At 43.2% G+C, this 17,927-nt stretch overlaps 1 protein-coding gene across 1 annotated transcript in view; it reads left to right on the forward strand.

The window, feature by feature from the left end:
- The first annotated feature begins 1,123 nt into the window (after positions 1 to 1,123).
- The window catches only part of fbn1 (fibrillin 1), a 58,391-nt gene continuing 41,587 nt past the window's right edge, over positions 1,124 to 17,927 (forward strand). The window contains exons 1-9 of the mRNA XM_076078764.1: positions 1,124 to 2,713; positions 4,361 to 4,443; positions 6,038 to 6,136; positions 7,016 to 7,111; positions 8,231 to 8,326; positions 14,154 to 14,351; positions 15,399 to 15,524; positions 16,555 to 16,680; positions 17,744 to 17,896. Coding sequence (XP_075934879.1) covers positions 2,523 to 2,713; positions 4,361 to 4,443; positions 6,038 to 6,136; positions 7,016 to 7,111; positions 8,231 to 8,326; positions 14,154 to 14,351; positions 15,399 to 15,524; positions 16,555 to 16,680; positions 17,744 to 17,896 — 1,168 coding nt within the window. The 5' untranslated portion in view covers positions 1,124 to 2,522. The remainder of the gene's footprint in view (positions 2,714 to 4,360; positions 4,444 to 6,037; positions 6,137 to 7,015; positions 7,112 to 8,230; positions 8,327 to 14,153; positions 14,352 to 15,398; positions 15,525 to 16,554; positions 16,681 to 17,743; positions 17,897 to 17,927) is intronic.

The following is a 17,927-nucleotide window of genomic DNA, read 5'->3' on the forward strand; positions in this document are numbered from 1 at the left end:
TTTCTGATTCACAGTCTGGTTTAAATAAATGTTCATTGTAGGTCTGAACAACAAAACGACCACAAACAACTTTCTTCATTTATTAGAAAGATTTGTGTTTTCATAATCTGATGTTTCCCTCAATAACTTTTATTATGAAAACAATTAAAGTCAGAGAGAGCTGGAGAGACTAAACACTTTTTACATCATTCCTGAGTGTTTGATGAGTTTTATCATTTAAGAGAAACAATAATCATATTCTGGGTTATTTAATAATGATGCCACAGTCATAATTTCAAAACGTACAGACGCAAATAATTCATAAATAAGACGATCACATTCAGCCGGTAGAAATGGATCCTGTGCTTATAAACAGAACACAGGACAGTTTGTTAACAGACTACAGAGAGAAACACCTCTACAGTGGTGATTACTGTGTCTTTATTAGTTATTAGTGTTATTAGTTACTATTATTAAGTACAGTGATCATGTGAACAGACACAAACTTCTCAAAAGTCTCTCCAGCTGTTAAAGCAAACTGACATCCAGCTGTGATCAGCTGATCCTCCGTCATCAGAAACAGATGTTGCTTCATGTGACGCAACTGAGGAAAGGACGTCTCATGTAGTTTAAAACATATTTCCTCGTTCCTCTCTCCTTGCATGGTTTCCTCCATGCATCCCTGGTGGGAGGGACTAAGACGCAAGGAAAGGACGCAAGTGAAGGAAACGGGGACGCAATTAAGAGACTTGAGAAGTACCCGTCATTTCAATTGTCATTTCCTCATTTCCTCGCTCCTCAACAACTTCCGGTTCGCGGAACCTCATTTCCTTGCTCCTTGATCCTCGCTCGAACCGGAAGTTGTTCTGCGCCGCCATATTGACGGCTGTCCCAAAGCTCTTATTTCTGCTCTGATGAGCCATGAGCGAGGACCCACGAGAACAGACTTCCAGGAAGTGTTTTAACGGCCGACACGCCCCCTCATTGTTCATCAGTCATGTGATTGGACGCTGCAGCCCAAGCTGAATCTATTTGAGGAAGCTGATTGGCTAAATTGTATGTCACACATTTATATCTTTAATCAGCAATTGGCTGAACTGCTTCATAGACCCGCCTCTTTTGGGCAGTTTCTCCAGCGCCCCAGAGAGCTGCTGAGAGTGACGTGCACACGCAGAGAGGACGTGCGGGAAAAGCATATATTTACCGCAGATATCATATTTTACACATATTACTGGGTGATTCCATATTTCAAAAACACAAATATTGACAATTTGTATAGTTTATTATTATTATTATTTATTTTATTTTATTTGTTGTGGCTCAAGGTGGGGCGGCGCCCTAGCGCCCTCTATTGACCAGCCGCCACTGAGTTGTAATAATAATGGACATCAATTTGAAGTTGTTTCTTCTCTTCCAGCAAGCTGCAGAATTGTAACTTAGTCCTCTTATTCAATTAGGACGAACCTTCTGCAGCAAACACGTTATTGATATCTTATTAACATTTATACCTGCAGACTTTACCAGCCAAAGGGATTTTAGTTTTTATGAATGGCTCATAACTGATAGAATTAGCAAATTGTTTATCAACATTAATAAAGGCATTTTTACAAGTTATTAACCCTTTTCCCTGTTCGGAGGTGGCACACACATTTTACAGTCAAGAGTTAACAGGTGCATTGTTTAAAAGAAAAATAGCAGATTATTTATAGTCTATATTTGACACAAATTAATGCATTAGAAGCTCTGTCTTCTCCCTCTAAACTTCTATGAGTTAACTTCAAGGTTCAAAGTCGAAGCTAGTGGTTCAGAGTTTAACTTGTGCTTTTTTTTGCACTCAAGCTTTTGTATCGCGAGAGCAGCGGAAGAAAGAGAGAGAAAAAAAAGTTTTAGGGAAAGTTGAGCAGAGCAGGGATGAGGAAAGAGCTCTGCTGAGAGGGAGAGACACAGTGAGTTTTGCCATTCTCATCCTCTGGAATGCATCAGCTCCTTTAACTTATCTGTGCAAAGTCAACACACAACTGGATGCGCACCAGCAGACTCCAGAAGTTACGATGCGCATCTATTTATAGGAGCTCAGCGAAAGGTTTGAGTGACTTTTCTTCTTCTCCGCAGTTTTCCTCTAAACTTATATTTAGCAGTACCTGCAAGTGAGAGTGAAGTAGTCCTCTGTCGGGTCTGAGGCGAATCTCCTGTTCGGGAGACAAGGTAAAGTAACGACTCACTCGTGCGCAATTTTGCACATGATCATTTCTACACTGCATGCTTTGCTTTTGCGATTCTTGAACTGAATGATTTTACAACTTATTAATGATAGAAGTGATATCACAGCAGCCACCTTTCAGAGTGCAGCACAGCTGTTTTTCTTTTGTGCGCAGCATCTCCTGCGCTCTCCTCTGCGTCTTTCACAAACCTTTTTGAACTTTTTTTTTTTTTTTTGGTATTGTTTTGCAGCTTTGACTGCAGAGGTCGACGGGGCTGGGAAACTAGTTTAGGATACATTTTTTTCTACCGAGCACTGGAGCTGCGTACACTTGAGAGTGGATATGCCCGACAGTAAGTGTAGAGGACGGCTGCTGCAGTTGGCCGTGGCTCTGCTGGCCTTGCTGTCGCTCTGCACCGAGCTTGGAGACACTGCAGAGGTGGTGGACACCGAGGACAGCGAGACGATGACCAAGCAGACCGACTCCAGAGCCAGCAGGGCCAAGAGGAGGGGAGGCTCGGACGTCCTCAGAGGGTAATGTGACTATGATAATCCTTTTTGGTCCGATTTTGGAACATTTTAATTTTCTAACACTGCCAGTTGTTTTTTTTTACACGCAACCTTTAATTTAAATGAGCATCTTCATGTGTGTTTTAGAGCAGGTGTCTGTTCTTCTATAGAACACCTTCATGATCAATGAAGGTCAGAAAACACTTTTTTTGAATCAGGCAGGCTGAGACCCATGAGTGACATTGTCTGTGATGGGAAGTTCGGAGCAATTAGATACTGGCAGGAATATCACATTCCTGCCGACCGCAATAATCAATTACATGCAAACAAAGGAGGCCATTGGTCGTGTGTGGCTGTGGTAGAGAGAGAGAAAGAGGGAGAGACTAACAGTCTAATCCCTCTGGCCAAAAACACCACACCCCAGTTGTGGATAAATCACATCTGCAGCTGTACACAGTGGGTCACTGCTGGAGAGGTTTTGTGCATGTGTGTATGTACGAGAGAGGGAGAGAGAGAAAAAAGAAAAGAAAAGAAAGAACTTGTGTGTCCAGCGATGACAGCAAGCAGCTGATGAAGGTCACACTGTAGACAGCTCAATGAGCATCCTCCACAGGCATTTTTATTTGACATGCCTTAAGTTCATTTATCAGAACATCTGGGTTCAGAGGAAGGAAGTGCATACAGGCCGCATACTGTGTCACGCTGACGTAACCAGACATCCATCAGGTTTCATTTTTCACCTCAATCTGTTTGGAGTTACACTGTTCAGTATATACACTTAGCCCTGGGTCAATACATGCCCAGGCGAAGCTTACACATTCACATATGTAGTAGACCTGTTACAGACCTGTAGCAGGATGGCCCAGGCAGTCACTTCCATGTCAGATAGAATATTTATTTATTTTTTACAGGTGTATCAAATTTCTTAAAACACCTTGTGCAGCATAATATTTTCCTCACCAACAATATTTTGATTTAGAAAAGTGTGCCAAATGCGGAATGCCAGGCCGCGCCCTACAGTAGCAACAGCCCCGCAAGGAACACACACCTTAATACCAGTCCAGTGGTTCTCGTCATAAGGTTCGAGGCCCCCACAGTGGGTCACAAGATGAATCTAAGGGGTCACTAGATAATTGCAGTTGTAAATAATACCGGATAAATTGTCTTAAAACTTTTTTTTCTTGTGAAATACTTCATAGATTTACCTATTCAGGACCAAAAAGGAAGGGAAAAATCAGTCTTCGATTGAGCTGCTCACTAATCATGACACCTATGATGAGGGTCATTAGTAGGCTCTGTGGAAAATGTGTGCAGAAACATATTTCAGTATTATGGGAGGGGCCTTGCTAATCCTGCAAACGTCACAGGAATGTTGAGTGATATGGAGCCGAGCATGTAATGAATTTTGATCCTGTTGAAGTGTCCTTATTTCTGCTGCGTTTGATGATTCTGCAGAGGGGGTACAGTATTAGTTACAGTATGTGGATCAGTAATCACTGAGCTTTCAGCAGTCGAGGGTCTAAAGACAGAAGATGTTGCCTGTTGGACAGGTTGTAAAGCCCTCAAAGACAGATCTGTGATGATGGTCTTCATGAATACAATGGACTTGACTTGAGAGCGATCTGAACTGGTTATTGGGTTATTGACCTTCTGATGCTGCGTCTTCCTCAGGCCAAATGTGTGTGGCTCAAGGAACAACGCCTACTGCTGCCCTGGCTGGAAGACTCTGACTGGAGGAAACCAGTGTATTGTTCGTGAGTATTGCCTCCATTATTCCTGTATGGTGTTAAATTCAGGTCAGGTAGAATTTTGAGCTCTTCATGAACATCTGTAATTTTCAGATTCCAGCACCCTGCTGTTTTTTTATTGGAGCCATCTGGTCACAGAGTGTTACACACCTGGGATGCAAAGTGAATGCATGTAACATTACTTAAAAAGTCCTACTTCATCGGAAAAACAACAGGAATGAGACTCGGAACTAGACCTTTATTTTTATTGATTTGCAGCATATAAGAAATTAATTCATCTTTTGTCTTAACTGTATCTAATTAATACAGCAGGAATGAAATGCACTATACTATATTACTAAACTATACATATTACTTTAATATGTAAATTTACTTTATTTATTGCACTTATTTAGTGAGTTTGTCATAAAAAACTGTATTTCAGATAATGAACAAACATTGATGACTTTCAGAAGTGTTGTTGCATTCAGATGGTTCAAAGTTGCAACAGGTAAAAAACTACATAACAGTTTAAATTATCATTAGATTATTGTATTAGCAAAAACTTCTAATAACAGTAGTGAAAACAATCAGTAAAAGCTTTCTAGATGGTGATTTATCTTTTGTTCTCTGACTCACCTGTCTTACAGGTGTGTGGTTTTTTTTTGTTTTATGATGCCAAATATTTGTCCACTTGCCTAAATATTGGGACTCATTAATTGGACTTAACTAAGGTACAAACCAAATATTTAAAGGTGTTTGATCACCCTATGATTTTACATTAGCAACTGTTTAGTTGGGTTAAAGATCGCAATAAGCCGTTAACGTGACTTAAAACAAGTGGGAAGTGGTCATTCATTTTGGTCCATTTCCTCTGGTATTCAGGCAGTGGGTTATTTTTCTGGTTTCTTTTCTCTTTGTATTTCCTCCCCACGCCTTTCTATCCCCCCCCCCCCCCTCTCTCTCTCTCTCCTTCTCCCTCTCTCCCCCTCTCCCCCTCAGTAGACAGGAAAGTCTGAGGGGCTCTAGAGTTGTGTGATTTCAGTCTGGCGGGTCGGCTGGCCGGATGCCTGTCGCGGCTCTAATGACATAGTTTAGCAGTGGGGTTCAGGGAGTAGGGGTCAGTGGCTGGACTCTACCTGATGGGAGCTGGGTTCAGGGGACCATGCCAACAACAATCTGTGGGAAAGAGAACAACTGAGCGACAACCGCCTGCGCCAACTAAAAACACACACTGGTACACATTTATGGCAACAAAACTCAAAGAAGAAAATAGCTCGATGCCAATTGGGCTTCTATAACGTAGCCATGATGAAGGTTAAAAGGAAGGTTTGGCCAAATTTGGACTGTGGTCTGTTTTAGTTTTGAAATATTATAGGTGAGAGTTCAGTATGATGTTTAGATCATGGCCTAAGTTGCACCAAATGAAACTCAAACCTGAAATTCAAAAGTAGCAGGGGACAGGCTGACAAGCAACAGATACATAACATGAATTTTCTCTCACGCACAATCCAGACAAATCCTGGCACCGTAAAGTGAGCATTGGAGTGTTATTTTACCTTTCACCTGTCAAAGGAAGTTTGTTATGTTGTTTGACCGAGTGTCATGTTCTCCTTTGCAGCGATCTGTCGGAGTACATGTGGAGATGGTTTCTGCTCCAGACCCAACATGTGCACCTGCCCCACCGGCCAGATCGCCCCATCCTGTGGATCCAAGTCAGGTCATTAAACAGTGCCTCCCCTTTCCCACGGAGTGAACTCCTTTGAAGCTTGCTATCATCAGCTTTACGTGTTTTATAATATAATGTGCATAGATGAAGGCGTTCACTGGTATTTGGCCTATAGATAAACACAGTAATGATATGATTTATGTAAATAGGAGAATATGTGAAAAAATTGTGTTTCGAAAAGCACGGCCTAGAACACCCTGCATTTTTTTAATTAAAAGAAGCTGTAATCTGAAGAACAAACATTTCACCATGTAGTAACAACAATGACAAGCAGTGACAGATTATAGATGGCAGAAAACGTGCAGTCTTGTCATATCTTATCCTCCTTAGGATAAAAATCAAAGAGGTTGTAATTGGCTCAGATCTTTTCATCTGCATCTTTTTTTCTTAAGTTTTCTTTTCCTCATCATGAGTAATGAGCACTAGCTAGCATGGCACAAATATATGAGGTACTAAGCCAAAAAATCATCCCTTGAAACTGCGTCAAGCAATTTATATATACGTTGCAATCACGATCTTGCAAATAGTGTGTGTGTGTGTGTGTGTGTGTGTGTGTGTGTGTATGTGTGTGTGTGCGTGCGTGCGCGCGTGAGTCCTTTGGGTGTGTGTGCTTTGGAAGACGTCCACAGTAAACATGTCCTCCATGTTGCTCTTCTTGCAGCTCTCAGCGCTTCAACCCAATGCGCTCATCTGTTTGCACACCATAACTTTCTAGGAAATTATATCTGAGCATGACTTTGGAGTTCAGAGTGCATTCTGTTTATGTTGTAAATCTAATATGCAGCGCATGTTTGTGTACTCTGAATTTAACTCGCAACACTGCTCTGTGTGTAAATGTCTGTGTGTGTGTTTGTGTTGTTGTGCCCACAGTCCAGCACTGTAACGTTCGGTGTATGAACGGGGGAACATGTGCCGAGGACAACTGCCAGTGCCAGAAAGGCTACGTGGGAAACCACTGTGGTCAACGTAAGGATCATCCTGAAAATACAACAAGGCCGCTGTGACACACTTTAACATTGTCAGCATGTTTTAACATTAACATCTTAGATTTATTTAAGAGAAAGACATATAACATCCATTTCCTAAAGTTTATCCTTTTAAGCCTGAGTTTAGTGCTAATTAGCAAATGTTAGTATCACGCTTAACTAAGATGTGAGCATGGTAAGCATTAGACTTGCTAAACATTAGCTTGTTAGTGTGTCGCCATGTCAGCGTTAGCGTTTAGCTCAAAACGGCTGTGCCCAAGGACGGCCCCTCAGAGCTGATAGATAGTTTTGGCCATCATTCCTATTAGTAACTAGAAAAGCACACACAGTAGAGTGCAGGTCCTCGCCAGGTGGGTCTCCCTCTCCTCCCAAACAAAGAAGAGTTGAATCTCACTCAATTCACCCTTCTTTAAGCCCCCCCCCTCCCTCCCTTCCACCGCAGACTGGCCAATCATGGCGTAGCACCTGCCACCTCTGAGACAGTCAGACAAATACGGCTCTGCTTCATAGAACAAGCTGGCTGATGGGTCCAGTAGTATGCGAGTTTAGTGGACAGATGGGCAGATGCACACGCGACTGAAGGCATGATCTCCACCCAGGCTGAGGTTATTTCTGGAACAAAGAGTGACAGGGCAAGAAACAAGAGCAGTCAGATGCAAATTCAGACTTATTTGGAAGAGAAAACAAATTTTCAATCAAACTCTTTTAAACATCTGTTACTGTGTACAGATCATGTTCCTGATTCAACTTGCATACTTATAGTTGTGTGTGCTGTTTTCAGTTTTCCAGTGTAATGAAGGATCATTGCCAGCATTCTGGGTTTTACCTCCAAATAAAGTGGTTTAGATAATGTGCCTTAGTTTGTCTGTGGCTGGTCCGATCAATAGCTGCTCTGTTTGTTTCCCCATCTGACTTCCTTTTAGCGATGTCGTCATGTTCCTAGATGTCTGCAATTTATTTAGTGACTGCATTGTTACCATAACCAATATAAATGATGGCCTACAAACATGAGACCCATACAAACCATAAAATATCCTGTGAATTTTTTACTTGTTTTGTCGTCATGTCATTGTTTGTTTTTCTCTCTTTTCTTCTCCAGCGGTTTGTGAAAATGGCTGTCTTAACGGAGGAAGGTGTGTGGCTCCCAACAGATGTGTGTGTACCTACGGCTTCACCGGGGCTCAGTGTGAGAGAGGTAATGAGCGCCACAATTGCGGTGCTTCGCGTTTCTCTCACTCATCTTACATCACACTGTCTCTGTGCTCTACATTCACTACTCACTACTGATGAAGTGTTTTTTAAAGCCACACGTGCTGCTTATGTGACAACGTGACTGGACGCTGAATGACATTATTTTTGTTGTGACTCAAGTCAAATTCCTGCTTCGTCATGCCACCAGCACCAGGAATGTGGTTTGATGTGGAACATTTGCATGTCAAGCTTGAGCTCAGAAATTACAATTATTTTCCACATCTGTTCCCAAACAAGGCTCTGGGGAATGTAACGTCTTTCTAAATATGCACTGTTTGTTAACTGAAGACCTCCCAACCTCCTGTGGTTGCTCTCTTGCACATGAGAGCAAAGGCTCCAAAGTATACAAGCACACGCAAACCGAGAGCAGCCTAAGCTGTGTCTGTGCTTGGGGTCTGTGGCTGTGATGGCCTGTAGAAGTCAAAGATGTGACCGTGTAAAGCTAATATTTGGATTGGCAGCAGAGCTCCTAATTAGTAACGTCCCTTTTAATGAGGCCATGCTTCAGAGAGCTGTCTGTCGGGTCTGGATGAGGATTGGTCCTTTAGTTTACTTCAGTGTTTTCTTCCACCCTGCAGCTAATAAGACTCTATCTGGTTGCTGGGTGGGTTAGCGCCAGGTCTTATCTGCTGAAGCACACTTCTACATGTTGTGACTTTGGTTTCCACTCTTTCCTGTGGAAGCTTGGCCAAAGAGCTTGTGAGACTGTGGAGGAATTCAAAATCAGCACACAGTCTCTTCTAGATTCTAGTTCATACTTTTCAGGGAACTTAAGAAATCTCTGCGAAACTCTGCTGTTGTTTCTTGTGTTGTATTTGTGATGAATAAATAGTGTACGGGAAAAAGATATGACCACATAGTTTGTCTTGTAAGGTGACAGGCATGCAAACTGGCCACTCACTGTCTGCTGCTTTATGAATGGTCGTTTCTTGTCTGCTATAGTGATAGTGTTGTTCTATGATTGAAACAGGCAGACTTTTTGTTGTGTGTGTGTGTGTGTGTGTGTGTGTGTGTGTGTGTGTGTGTGTTTGTGTGTGTCTGGGAACAGCTTCCGTCTTCTATCAGTCATCTACACAGTTCATTGTGCTGAATATATCTATAGAGGTTCTCAAAAGTGAGGATCTGCTGTTTTATCTGTTTTGTATGATCATTAATTAAATATTTTTGGGTTTTGAAGCTATTTGAAGATATCTTGTTTGTATTTGGGCACTTGTGATGGGCTTTATTTACGACACATTTTATTGACTTTTACTGTTATCAACTATAGCAAAATAATCAGTATTTGCAGCCTTGTGAATTGATCAGTTATTTGGTCCTTTATCTTGCATTTGGTTGCACCAGAAAGGTGGAGAAAGTAGGCCAACGGATACAGTGGCGTTTTGGGTTAGGTTACTTTCATTGGAATTTCCTTGGCTAGTATCCATCACCTCCCAAGGGAAAGCCATTGTGCTCTCACACAAACACAAGCACATGCATAGAGTACATGTGTACACACATCCATGCGCACATGCACGACCCCACGTTGTTTTTAATGCAATTTACAGAACCGTGCCCCATTATGGCCTGATCTTATCACATTAACAAAAACACAAGGGTTTCCACAAACACGTGATCTAACCAGGGGAGAAGTAGCTGCAATCAGGAGGTTGTCTTGGATGTGGAAAGATCCTGGTGCAATCAGGGCTCAGCGTGAACACACCACCACTGCGGAGCTGTGTGACTTTGAGCTGTGTGCTGCTGCCAAATGACTGGCGATCTGCTGACCAGTGGTCCCACCACCAGGCACAGCTGACTGCAGTGAAAATGCAGCCTGGTACATCAACGTGTTCTTTGTTGGTTATAAACGTGATTTAGGTCGGAATGTGGGATTGGTGAGATCCAGCTCGCTGCTGCTGATCGCACGCAGGGCTCTCTGCTCCTGCTGCAGAGTCGTTTAGCTACGGAGCAATAAAGCCAAGCATTCGGTGTGACGCCATCGAGTTCACATGGGATGGTGGTGAAAGACTGGCCTGAAAAGTGGTAACACGTGAGTTACACAGTCGATAAGTCAGCAGTCAGAGCACAACAGGGAAGCCGGTCAGTCAGCTGAGGGGCTCTCTTGTCTCTTAATGCCTCACTGACTTTCCCCTATCAGGCTCTGTTCTAGCCCAATGCAAACCTCAGTAGATAGATAACCAACTGTGTGTCATTGAGTGCACGCTCAACTTGTTAGTCCTGGGAGGATGGAGAAATCTGCTGACGGGCCAATAGGGAAGGCCCCACCCAGATATGAGACCCCATAGCACATGCATGGAAACACACGCAAACATGCACACACGGATGCATGTGCACAAATTCCTTGTGCTAAGGCATGTAAGGATGCTGTGAACACCATCTGCAAGGAGGTAGATTGGAGAAGGGTGGATATGGAAAAGCTAGATGGATTTTTGTGTGTGTCTGTGTACAAAAATGTTGGAGTTAATCCAGGAAACTCTTTTAACCAACTTCCCTGCGGGCTTCCCTCCTGTTCACACCGAGGCTGTTGTTGTGCATAAACTCACCGATCATTGAGGAAGCCAGCATTTCTGTTTTGTTCCAAAATTAACTGAACCTCTGCACAGACATGAAATTGTCTGTGCAGAGAAATCTGCTCCCATATTGAGATGCATGTTTACTGAAGCAGCTACCATAATATGCAAACATGCTTCCAAAAGTAGAGCAGTTAAGCAAAAACAAGAGCGGCATTTTTGCAAGTTTTGGTCTGTTGAGATCATCTCTGGCTAGACTGCAAATGAGGGGCTGGGACATTGGCTTAGATTCTGTGTGTGTGTGTGTGTGTGTGTGTGTGTGTGTGTGTGTGTGTGTGTGTGTGTGTGTGTGTGTGTGTTTTTGTGTGTGAACATATGCGATTGCTCCCAGATGTACAGGACGTGGGTGGATCCCCCAGATGTATGCAGTTCACAGAGAGACAGTGAGATGACAGATGAAATGACAACACTTTCACCATACAGCTGTCCGCCTCTCCCTGTTTACCTCAGCTGACTGTTTAAGTGCTGCACTTGTATTTGCATTCTTTCATGCTCAGATCTTTGTGTTTTTAGTGTTTGCTCTCCTCCACTAACAGCTGTAATGAGCAGATATTATGTCAGATGGATTATGTGTGGCAGCCCGACTGTAATAACACATAAACCTTAATCTGATGAAAAGAGAAACTTGAGTTCTTTACACAGTCTGCTGTACTTATTCGGGCGCCATGTAAAAACTTTCCATAGCTCCTGTAATTGCTTTTTCCTATAGGGTGTATTGCTTTGTTGTTGTAGGTAAGGCACATAATGTAGGCTTTAAGTAAATACAGACGATACCTGGCAACTTGTGTTTGTTGTCTGCAGAAAAGTTTTGCTTAAAGTTAATACAAGGAACTTTCATTTTGGGGGTCCTTGTGGATGAAAGTGGTGGTGTTTCCCACCACCAGTGTCCCTTTAGAAAACCTCAAATTTTAATGCAACAGGATCTGACAATCTGCCCCACTCAGTCCTGGTTCTGGTTCTCCCGTGCCTCCCTTTTCTCTAGCAGCGTGGTGTCAGAGCAACGAGGCAAAGCTCTGCTCCTGGCAGGAAAAGGAGACGCTGCTACGGGGCTCTCCTCCTCCCGCCGGAGCTTCCGACTGCAGGTCGAAGGCGACAGCGTAGCCGTATCTGGGTCTGTCCGCGGTGGGCTGGTCACTGCCGGAGGCCCCACTTGACTTACTTGTGAACCTGCATGATTTCATCTGATTTTGCGCGTAATCCGACCCAGTGGTACTGATGACAAACATTATGAATAATTATATAGAAATAGCCAATCTTCTCGCTGATGTCTTGTTTATGATTATGTAGTGTATGTAGGTCATAGATTGATCGATTTTAAAAGGAATGGCTATGCAATCATTAGCTTTCTTGCATAGAGATCAAGAAGAATGATATCACTCTCATATCTGTCTGTTGAATATAAAGCTTAGTTTAGTACCAACTAGCATGGCTCTCTCTTAAAGTAACTGTCCTACCTGCCGACCTGCACCACTAAAGTTCACTAATTAGCATGTTTTACCTTGTTTGTTTAAGCTGTAGAAAAACGGAACTGTAAAAACAACAGGTTGCGGTTTTACAGGGGCCTTTGTGCAGGACAATCAATCTTCTCATCTAACTCTTGTATTTCCTAGAATGTTAAACTATTCCTTAAATGTTCCAGCTGGTGCGATGTCAAACTTGTTGTTCTTGGACTATATTGTTATAGTTCTGTTACAATAGCAAGTACTAGCTTTCTGGTAGCTCCCTGGTGTAGAGGTTGCACAAAATGGAAATAATCAAGTAAAGTACTAGTACCTCAAAACTGTAATTGAATGTCCTTAGTTACATTCCTCCGCTGGGTGAACAGAGAAGTAGACTAAGGATTAAAAGCATTTGGTCCCCAGTTGAGCCAGAGCAGGAGTGAGTGGGAAAGAGCAGGAGAGATGACCCAGTTCTGTTTCACACAGCGCTGGTGCCACAGGCAGAGAGACCGTGGAGGCTGTGGTGCACGTGACGGATCTGGGCTGGGCCCCTGTCCACACGGGAAACGCACAATGTCTCGTTTGTTTTAAACGACTGCACTGTTGGAACTGGTCTCCCTCTTTCCTCTCGCCGTCTGTTGTCTGCCGTGAAATGTGGAAATGATTTTTGCTTCTGGATCTCGGCCAGATTCTTTTGGGAGGGATGAGTTTTTCACTCTCTCTTTCTTTCCGCCCCCTATCTCTGTTTCGCCATCTTCCAGATCCTCACCTGATAAGATTCAGTGATTTTGTTAAATCTGTGGGGAGTTTGCAGCTAAGGAGTGGTGTTTGGAGAGAGGATGAAGTGAGGGGTTAGATGCATGCAAGCAATGGGATCAAGGGAATGAGGAATAAACCAGTTTGAAGGGGAGGTGAGGTGAAGAATCTTGACGATGGGACTTTCTTCACACACTTGAGCTCATATTTAAGCTATTTAGTCTGTAATTCCTGGCTGCTGTTGCTAGCGGCCAAAATCACCCACTGTACTGCCCTGTCAATCAGCCCCTGCTGGCCTTAGGGATGATCAATTCCCTAGATTGTGTATTACGAGAAAAATGAGAAAAAGCAGCACTCTCCATGGTGAATTTGTGATATTGCCTTCAAACACAATACAGGCAACTAAAGAACTGATGATCATATATCGTGTGCACCAGACTGATTTTTCATTGTCTCTGTTTATTCTAGCTTGTGTCTTTTACTCTCCACATCCGCCCACACAACTTTAAAAGGTTTTCCAGACCCTTTCCCTATCTCTGCTTTTCTCTATCACACACACACTCACACACACACACACACACACACACACACACGCACGTACAATGCACCTGAGAGCCAGACCGATTAAAATGCCAGGAACAGACAATGCATTCTTTATGGAGTGTGTTACTGTCCGCTCTGCAACCCTTTCATCACATAGAGTGTAAGGGAGTTGTGAATGTCATGCAAAATTGCATTCAGTTTGAGCGTTTCTGTTTGTGTAATTTCACAATCATTCACTCACAGAATCAAGTTCGGGTTCTAGGTTTTACAGGATTATAAACTTAAGCTTTCTTTGTCACAATTTTGGTTGAAGTATTTGACAAATTTAGTGTTCTACCAAAATTTCTCTTCCTTTTTACGTGTAAGACTGGCAACCAAACTTTGCTGTTTTGCATTGCGTTTGTACTGGAAATAAAGAAACTAATTTAAGTTTCCACAAAAACGAACTCTTGCTTTGCCTCTGCAGACTACCGCACTGGGCCGTGCTTCGCCTCGGTGCATAACCAGATGTGTCAGGGCCAGCTCACAGGCATTGTGTGCACAAAGACTTTGTGCTGTGCCACAGTGGGACGGGCGTGGGGTCACCCCTGTGAGATGTGCCCAGCCCAGCCTCAACCCTGCCGCAGAGGGTTCATACCAAACCACCGCACCGGGGCGTGCCAAGGTAAAGTCTGTTCCTCATCATCTCTGTCTCTTTTTCCATTTTTGTCTGTTTTTTGTCTCTCTGTCACCCTCCCTCCCCCTCCTTCTTCAGGTGAAGTGCTGCTTCTATCCTCTCTGCCATTTTAACTCCTTCTCCCTCTGTCGTCCCATCATCCCTACCCATCATCCCCTCTCCAGAGGATTAGTTCTAATTGGGTTAAATTGGGGTGGGTGGCAGTGCCTCCCACATGTGTATGGAATGCCCGCATACACCCGCTGTGGCGGGACTGTCAGAGTCAGTAACACGGGTCAGTGGCGGTGCCACGTGGGAGAGCTCATTTATGGTAAGACGGCCTGTCTGCTCCAGACCCAACAACATCAGAACCTCTGCAGGGGAGGCGGACCTGAGCCAGGACCCAGAGCAACATGGAGTGCTCTGAGACTGCATCAGGTCACAGCCTCCTGGAGGTTTTCAGCCTGAGACCTACATTTTTTTTCTGTCAAATTCATTAAATTACTTTCATTACTTTCATCAACGCAACTCACAAAGAATTTAAGTTTTTTTTTTCTCCCAAAAGTTATTGGGTGGATCGATTGATAGAGTGTCCCTCCTTTGGAAGTAAATCTTCATGTTATTCTTTGTATGTGATCACAACTATTACCTTCTGTCTAACTGTAGACCTGTCTTTTCTATATTTCTATCTCTTCCGTGGTCTACTTGGCTTTGATTTCTGTTCCTCTTGCAGGAGACATTCCTTTCTCTCTCTCTCTCTCTCTCTCTCTCTCTCTCTCTTTCTCTCTCTCTCTTTTCCCTTGTCACTCACTTGATTGCAGGAAGGTCAGAGCCAGACTCTTAAAACAGACCCAGTTTCTATCCAGGCACATCCAAACGTGTGCAGATTTCTGTGTTAATGTTAGTCCGTGTGTGTGTTGCCCTCTTGCCCCTGAGTTTATTTTTTATCATCTCTTTATCATTTTCCTTGTTTTGTACATTTAAGTAATGTGTGCCCATGTGTGTGTGTGTGTGTGTGTTAGAATGTGAATTAATTTGTGTGCTTTGTATGTACAGATGTGGATGAGTGCCAGGCCATCCCTGGCATCTGTGAAGGAGGAAACTGTATCAACACAGTGGGATCCTTTGAATGTAAATGCCCCGCTGGGCACAAGTTCAATGAGGTCTCGCAGAAATGTGACGGTAGGTATTAAGCTAGCAGCCGTCACATTAAAACTGTGAAATGTCTGACTGTCAGTGTGTGCTTGAATGACAGGGTAGGCTAAAAGAAATTATTTTAAAAGCTCCCAGCTAACAATGTGAAAGTAGAGTTAAAAGCCACAGCCGTCTAGATGTGGTTAACTTCACCTCAGCTGCGGTATTCTGATTATTACTTTGTGGGGAAAGACCACACATAAGCCACTTTGCCCTCCCCTTGAAATGTGTTTAATTAAACCAAAGCAGCACTCAGCTTTCTCTCAGTAATCCTGTTTAACACTTAATTGTGAGGCTTGAAAGAGGCTTTCCCCCCACTATACGCGTGTTAAAGAGAGACTATGTAACTTTTGAAAGTCTAAATAACACCTCATCCAAATAAAACGTTGATGAGCAATAAATACACTCCAGGGTTTTGTTGCTTTAACCTTACTTGGTCTGGTCTGACCAGTAGCTTATGGTAGCTGATGTTAGCTTAAGTTAGTAAATGTAAATAGTGGCCCTCACTCTGCATCACTTCTAGTCCTCGGCACATAAAGACCCACAGTTAGCTTGTGTAAAATATTGACTCATTAAAACCTGAATATGACAATTTCCAGACCAAGTTTTACTCTAGTGAAACAGGCTGAGCAGGCTTTTGTGGCACTCATTTGCAGAGTAAAATATGTGCTATTTTATGCCCAGAAATAATTACCGGAAAACTTCTGGACTGTGTAAAAGACATTTTGAACGGGTCTAAGTTACAGTGTATTTCTTAAGAGACTTTGTGCAACGGTGCTAACGGATGAGCAGCTACAGAGGCCCCTGGATTTAATATCCTGTGACAATGCCTTATTTCCATTGTCCCTGCCAACATGTGCTCAAGTCACTTTTGAAAGCATTCACGTTTCATCTGAATCGCTTTCATCGAAAGTTAGGATTACTGTGCAGTTTTTAACAAACAGGAAGTGATCTGAAATGTTTTGAGACATTCTTGATAGCTTTTTTTGTTGTTAATTTCCTCCTCTCCTCTCTGTAGATCTGGACGAGTGTTCAAACATTCCAGGTCTCTGTGGTGTAGGTGAATGCTCTAATACTGCCGGAAGCTACTTCTGTAAGTGTCCCCAGGGATATTACACCTCCTCGGACGGATCCAGGTGTATAGGTGAGCTGTCTGTCCCACTGGCTGCAAACCTCTCCGAAGGATAATCGCCTGCTTTGTATTTGCTTTGGTTCGTTGTCACTATGATAGATGAAATATGAGATGAAGCAGTTGAGAAAAGAAGGTGCTTTCCTTTTTCCACCCTATTTTGGTTCTTCCCCCTTTATGCCTGGCAGGAAGAACTGAAATCTGTCCAACGTTCCAGCTGGTAGAATTTAGGTCAGTAGTCACTTGTTTCTAGTTCCACAACAATGAGCTATATTCTCTTTAAACTGAGGAGACATGACGAGAGAAGTAAAGCGAACTCCTCTCGTGCTCAGGTGACTTTGCTTTTTGACATTACAGTGTGTGTGCGTTTTTCTATCAGTATGTGCATGCTGGGAGGTTGATAGCAGTCTCGCACGCACACATATACACACGCGATCACCAGAAAAGCCTGTTAAGCTCGCAAGTTCAGCTCAGTTTGACCCAAAACAGACCAGGAAGGAATTTGGATCAGAATAGACCATTAGATGTACACGCACATACTCTTACGTGCATGTATACACACATGCATTCGCACACAAACATATGCAAACCCACGCTCAGATTACCCCCCCAGGAGAGGATGTTTGCAAGAAAGGAATGTCTGAGTCTTTTGCTCCAGAAAACTGTTGTGCCAAACATTTTAGTTTGTTTCCCATGCAGCAACGTCTACTCCGACCCCTGAAGGGCCCAACTGTTTTTCTTTCAACCAACTCTACACTCGCATCAGTAGTGTCGCCTGTCAGTTTCTCCATGTGAATATGCTGGATGGGCTGGGTGTGAAACAAGACATGATATATTTATGTTAATAAAGAACCTGAGTGTTAGTCATGCTAGTGCACAGTGCCAGAAACTGCAGGATGTAGGAAAGGTTCTCATAAATAGGAAGTGATGACTATTGGCTTCCAAATGATGGAAAATCTGAAGCATCTACCACTACGTTGTGATTGTTCTTGTGCCAATATGCTCAACATGAAGACAACACATGCCATATTCCATACAGCACGGTTAAGTCAACTTCATGCTGTGATGTTTCCCACAGATTCTCGAGGTGGGTATTGCTACACTAGCCTGCTGAACGGGCGCTGCGCCAAGCAAAACTCGCAGCTGTTGACCAAAATGCAGTGCTGCTGTGATAATGGACGCTGCTGGTCTGTTGGATCCACCCCTGAAATGTGCCCCATTCTCGGAACAGGTGGGGTCACTCACCATCACATGGCTTTAAA

The sequence above is a fragment of the Anarhichas minor genome, unplaced genomic scaffold (assembly GCF_050575085.1).
Source record: "Anarhichas minor isolate MPS153535 unplaced genomic scaffold, ASM5057508v1 ptg000067l, whole genome shotgun sequence".
Classification (NCBI taxonomy): domain Eukaryota; kingdom Metazoa; phylum Chordata; class Actinopteri; order Perciformes; family Anarhichadidae; genus Anarhichas; species Anarhichas minor.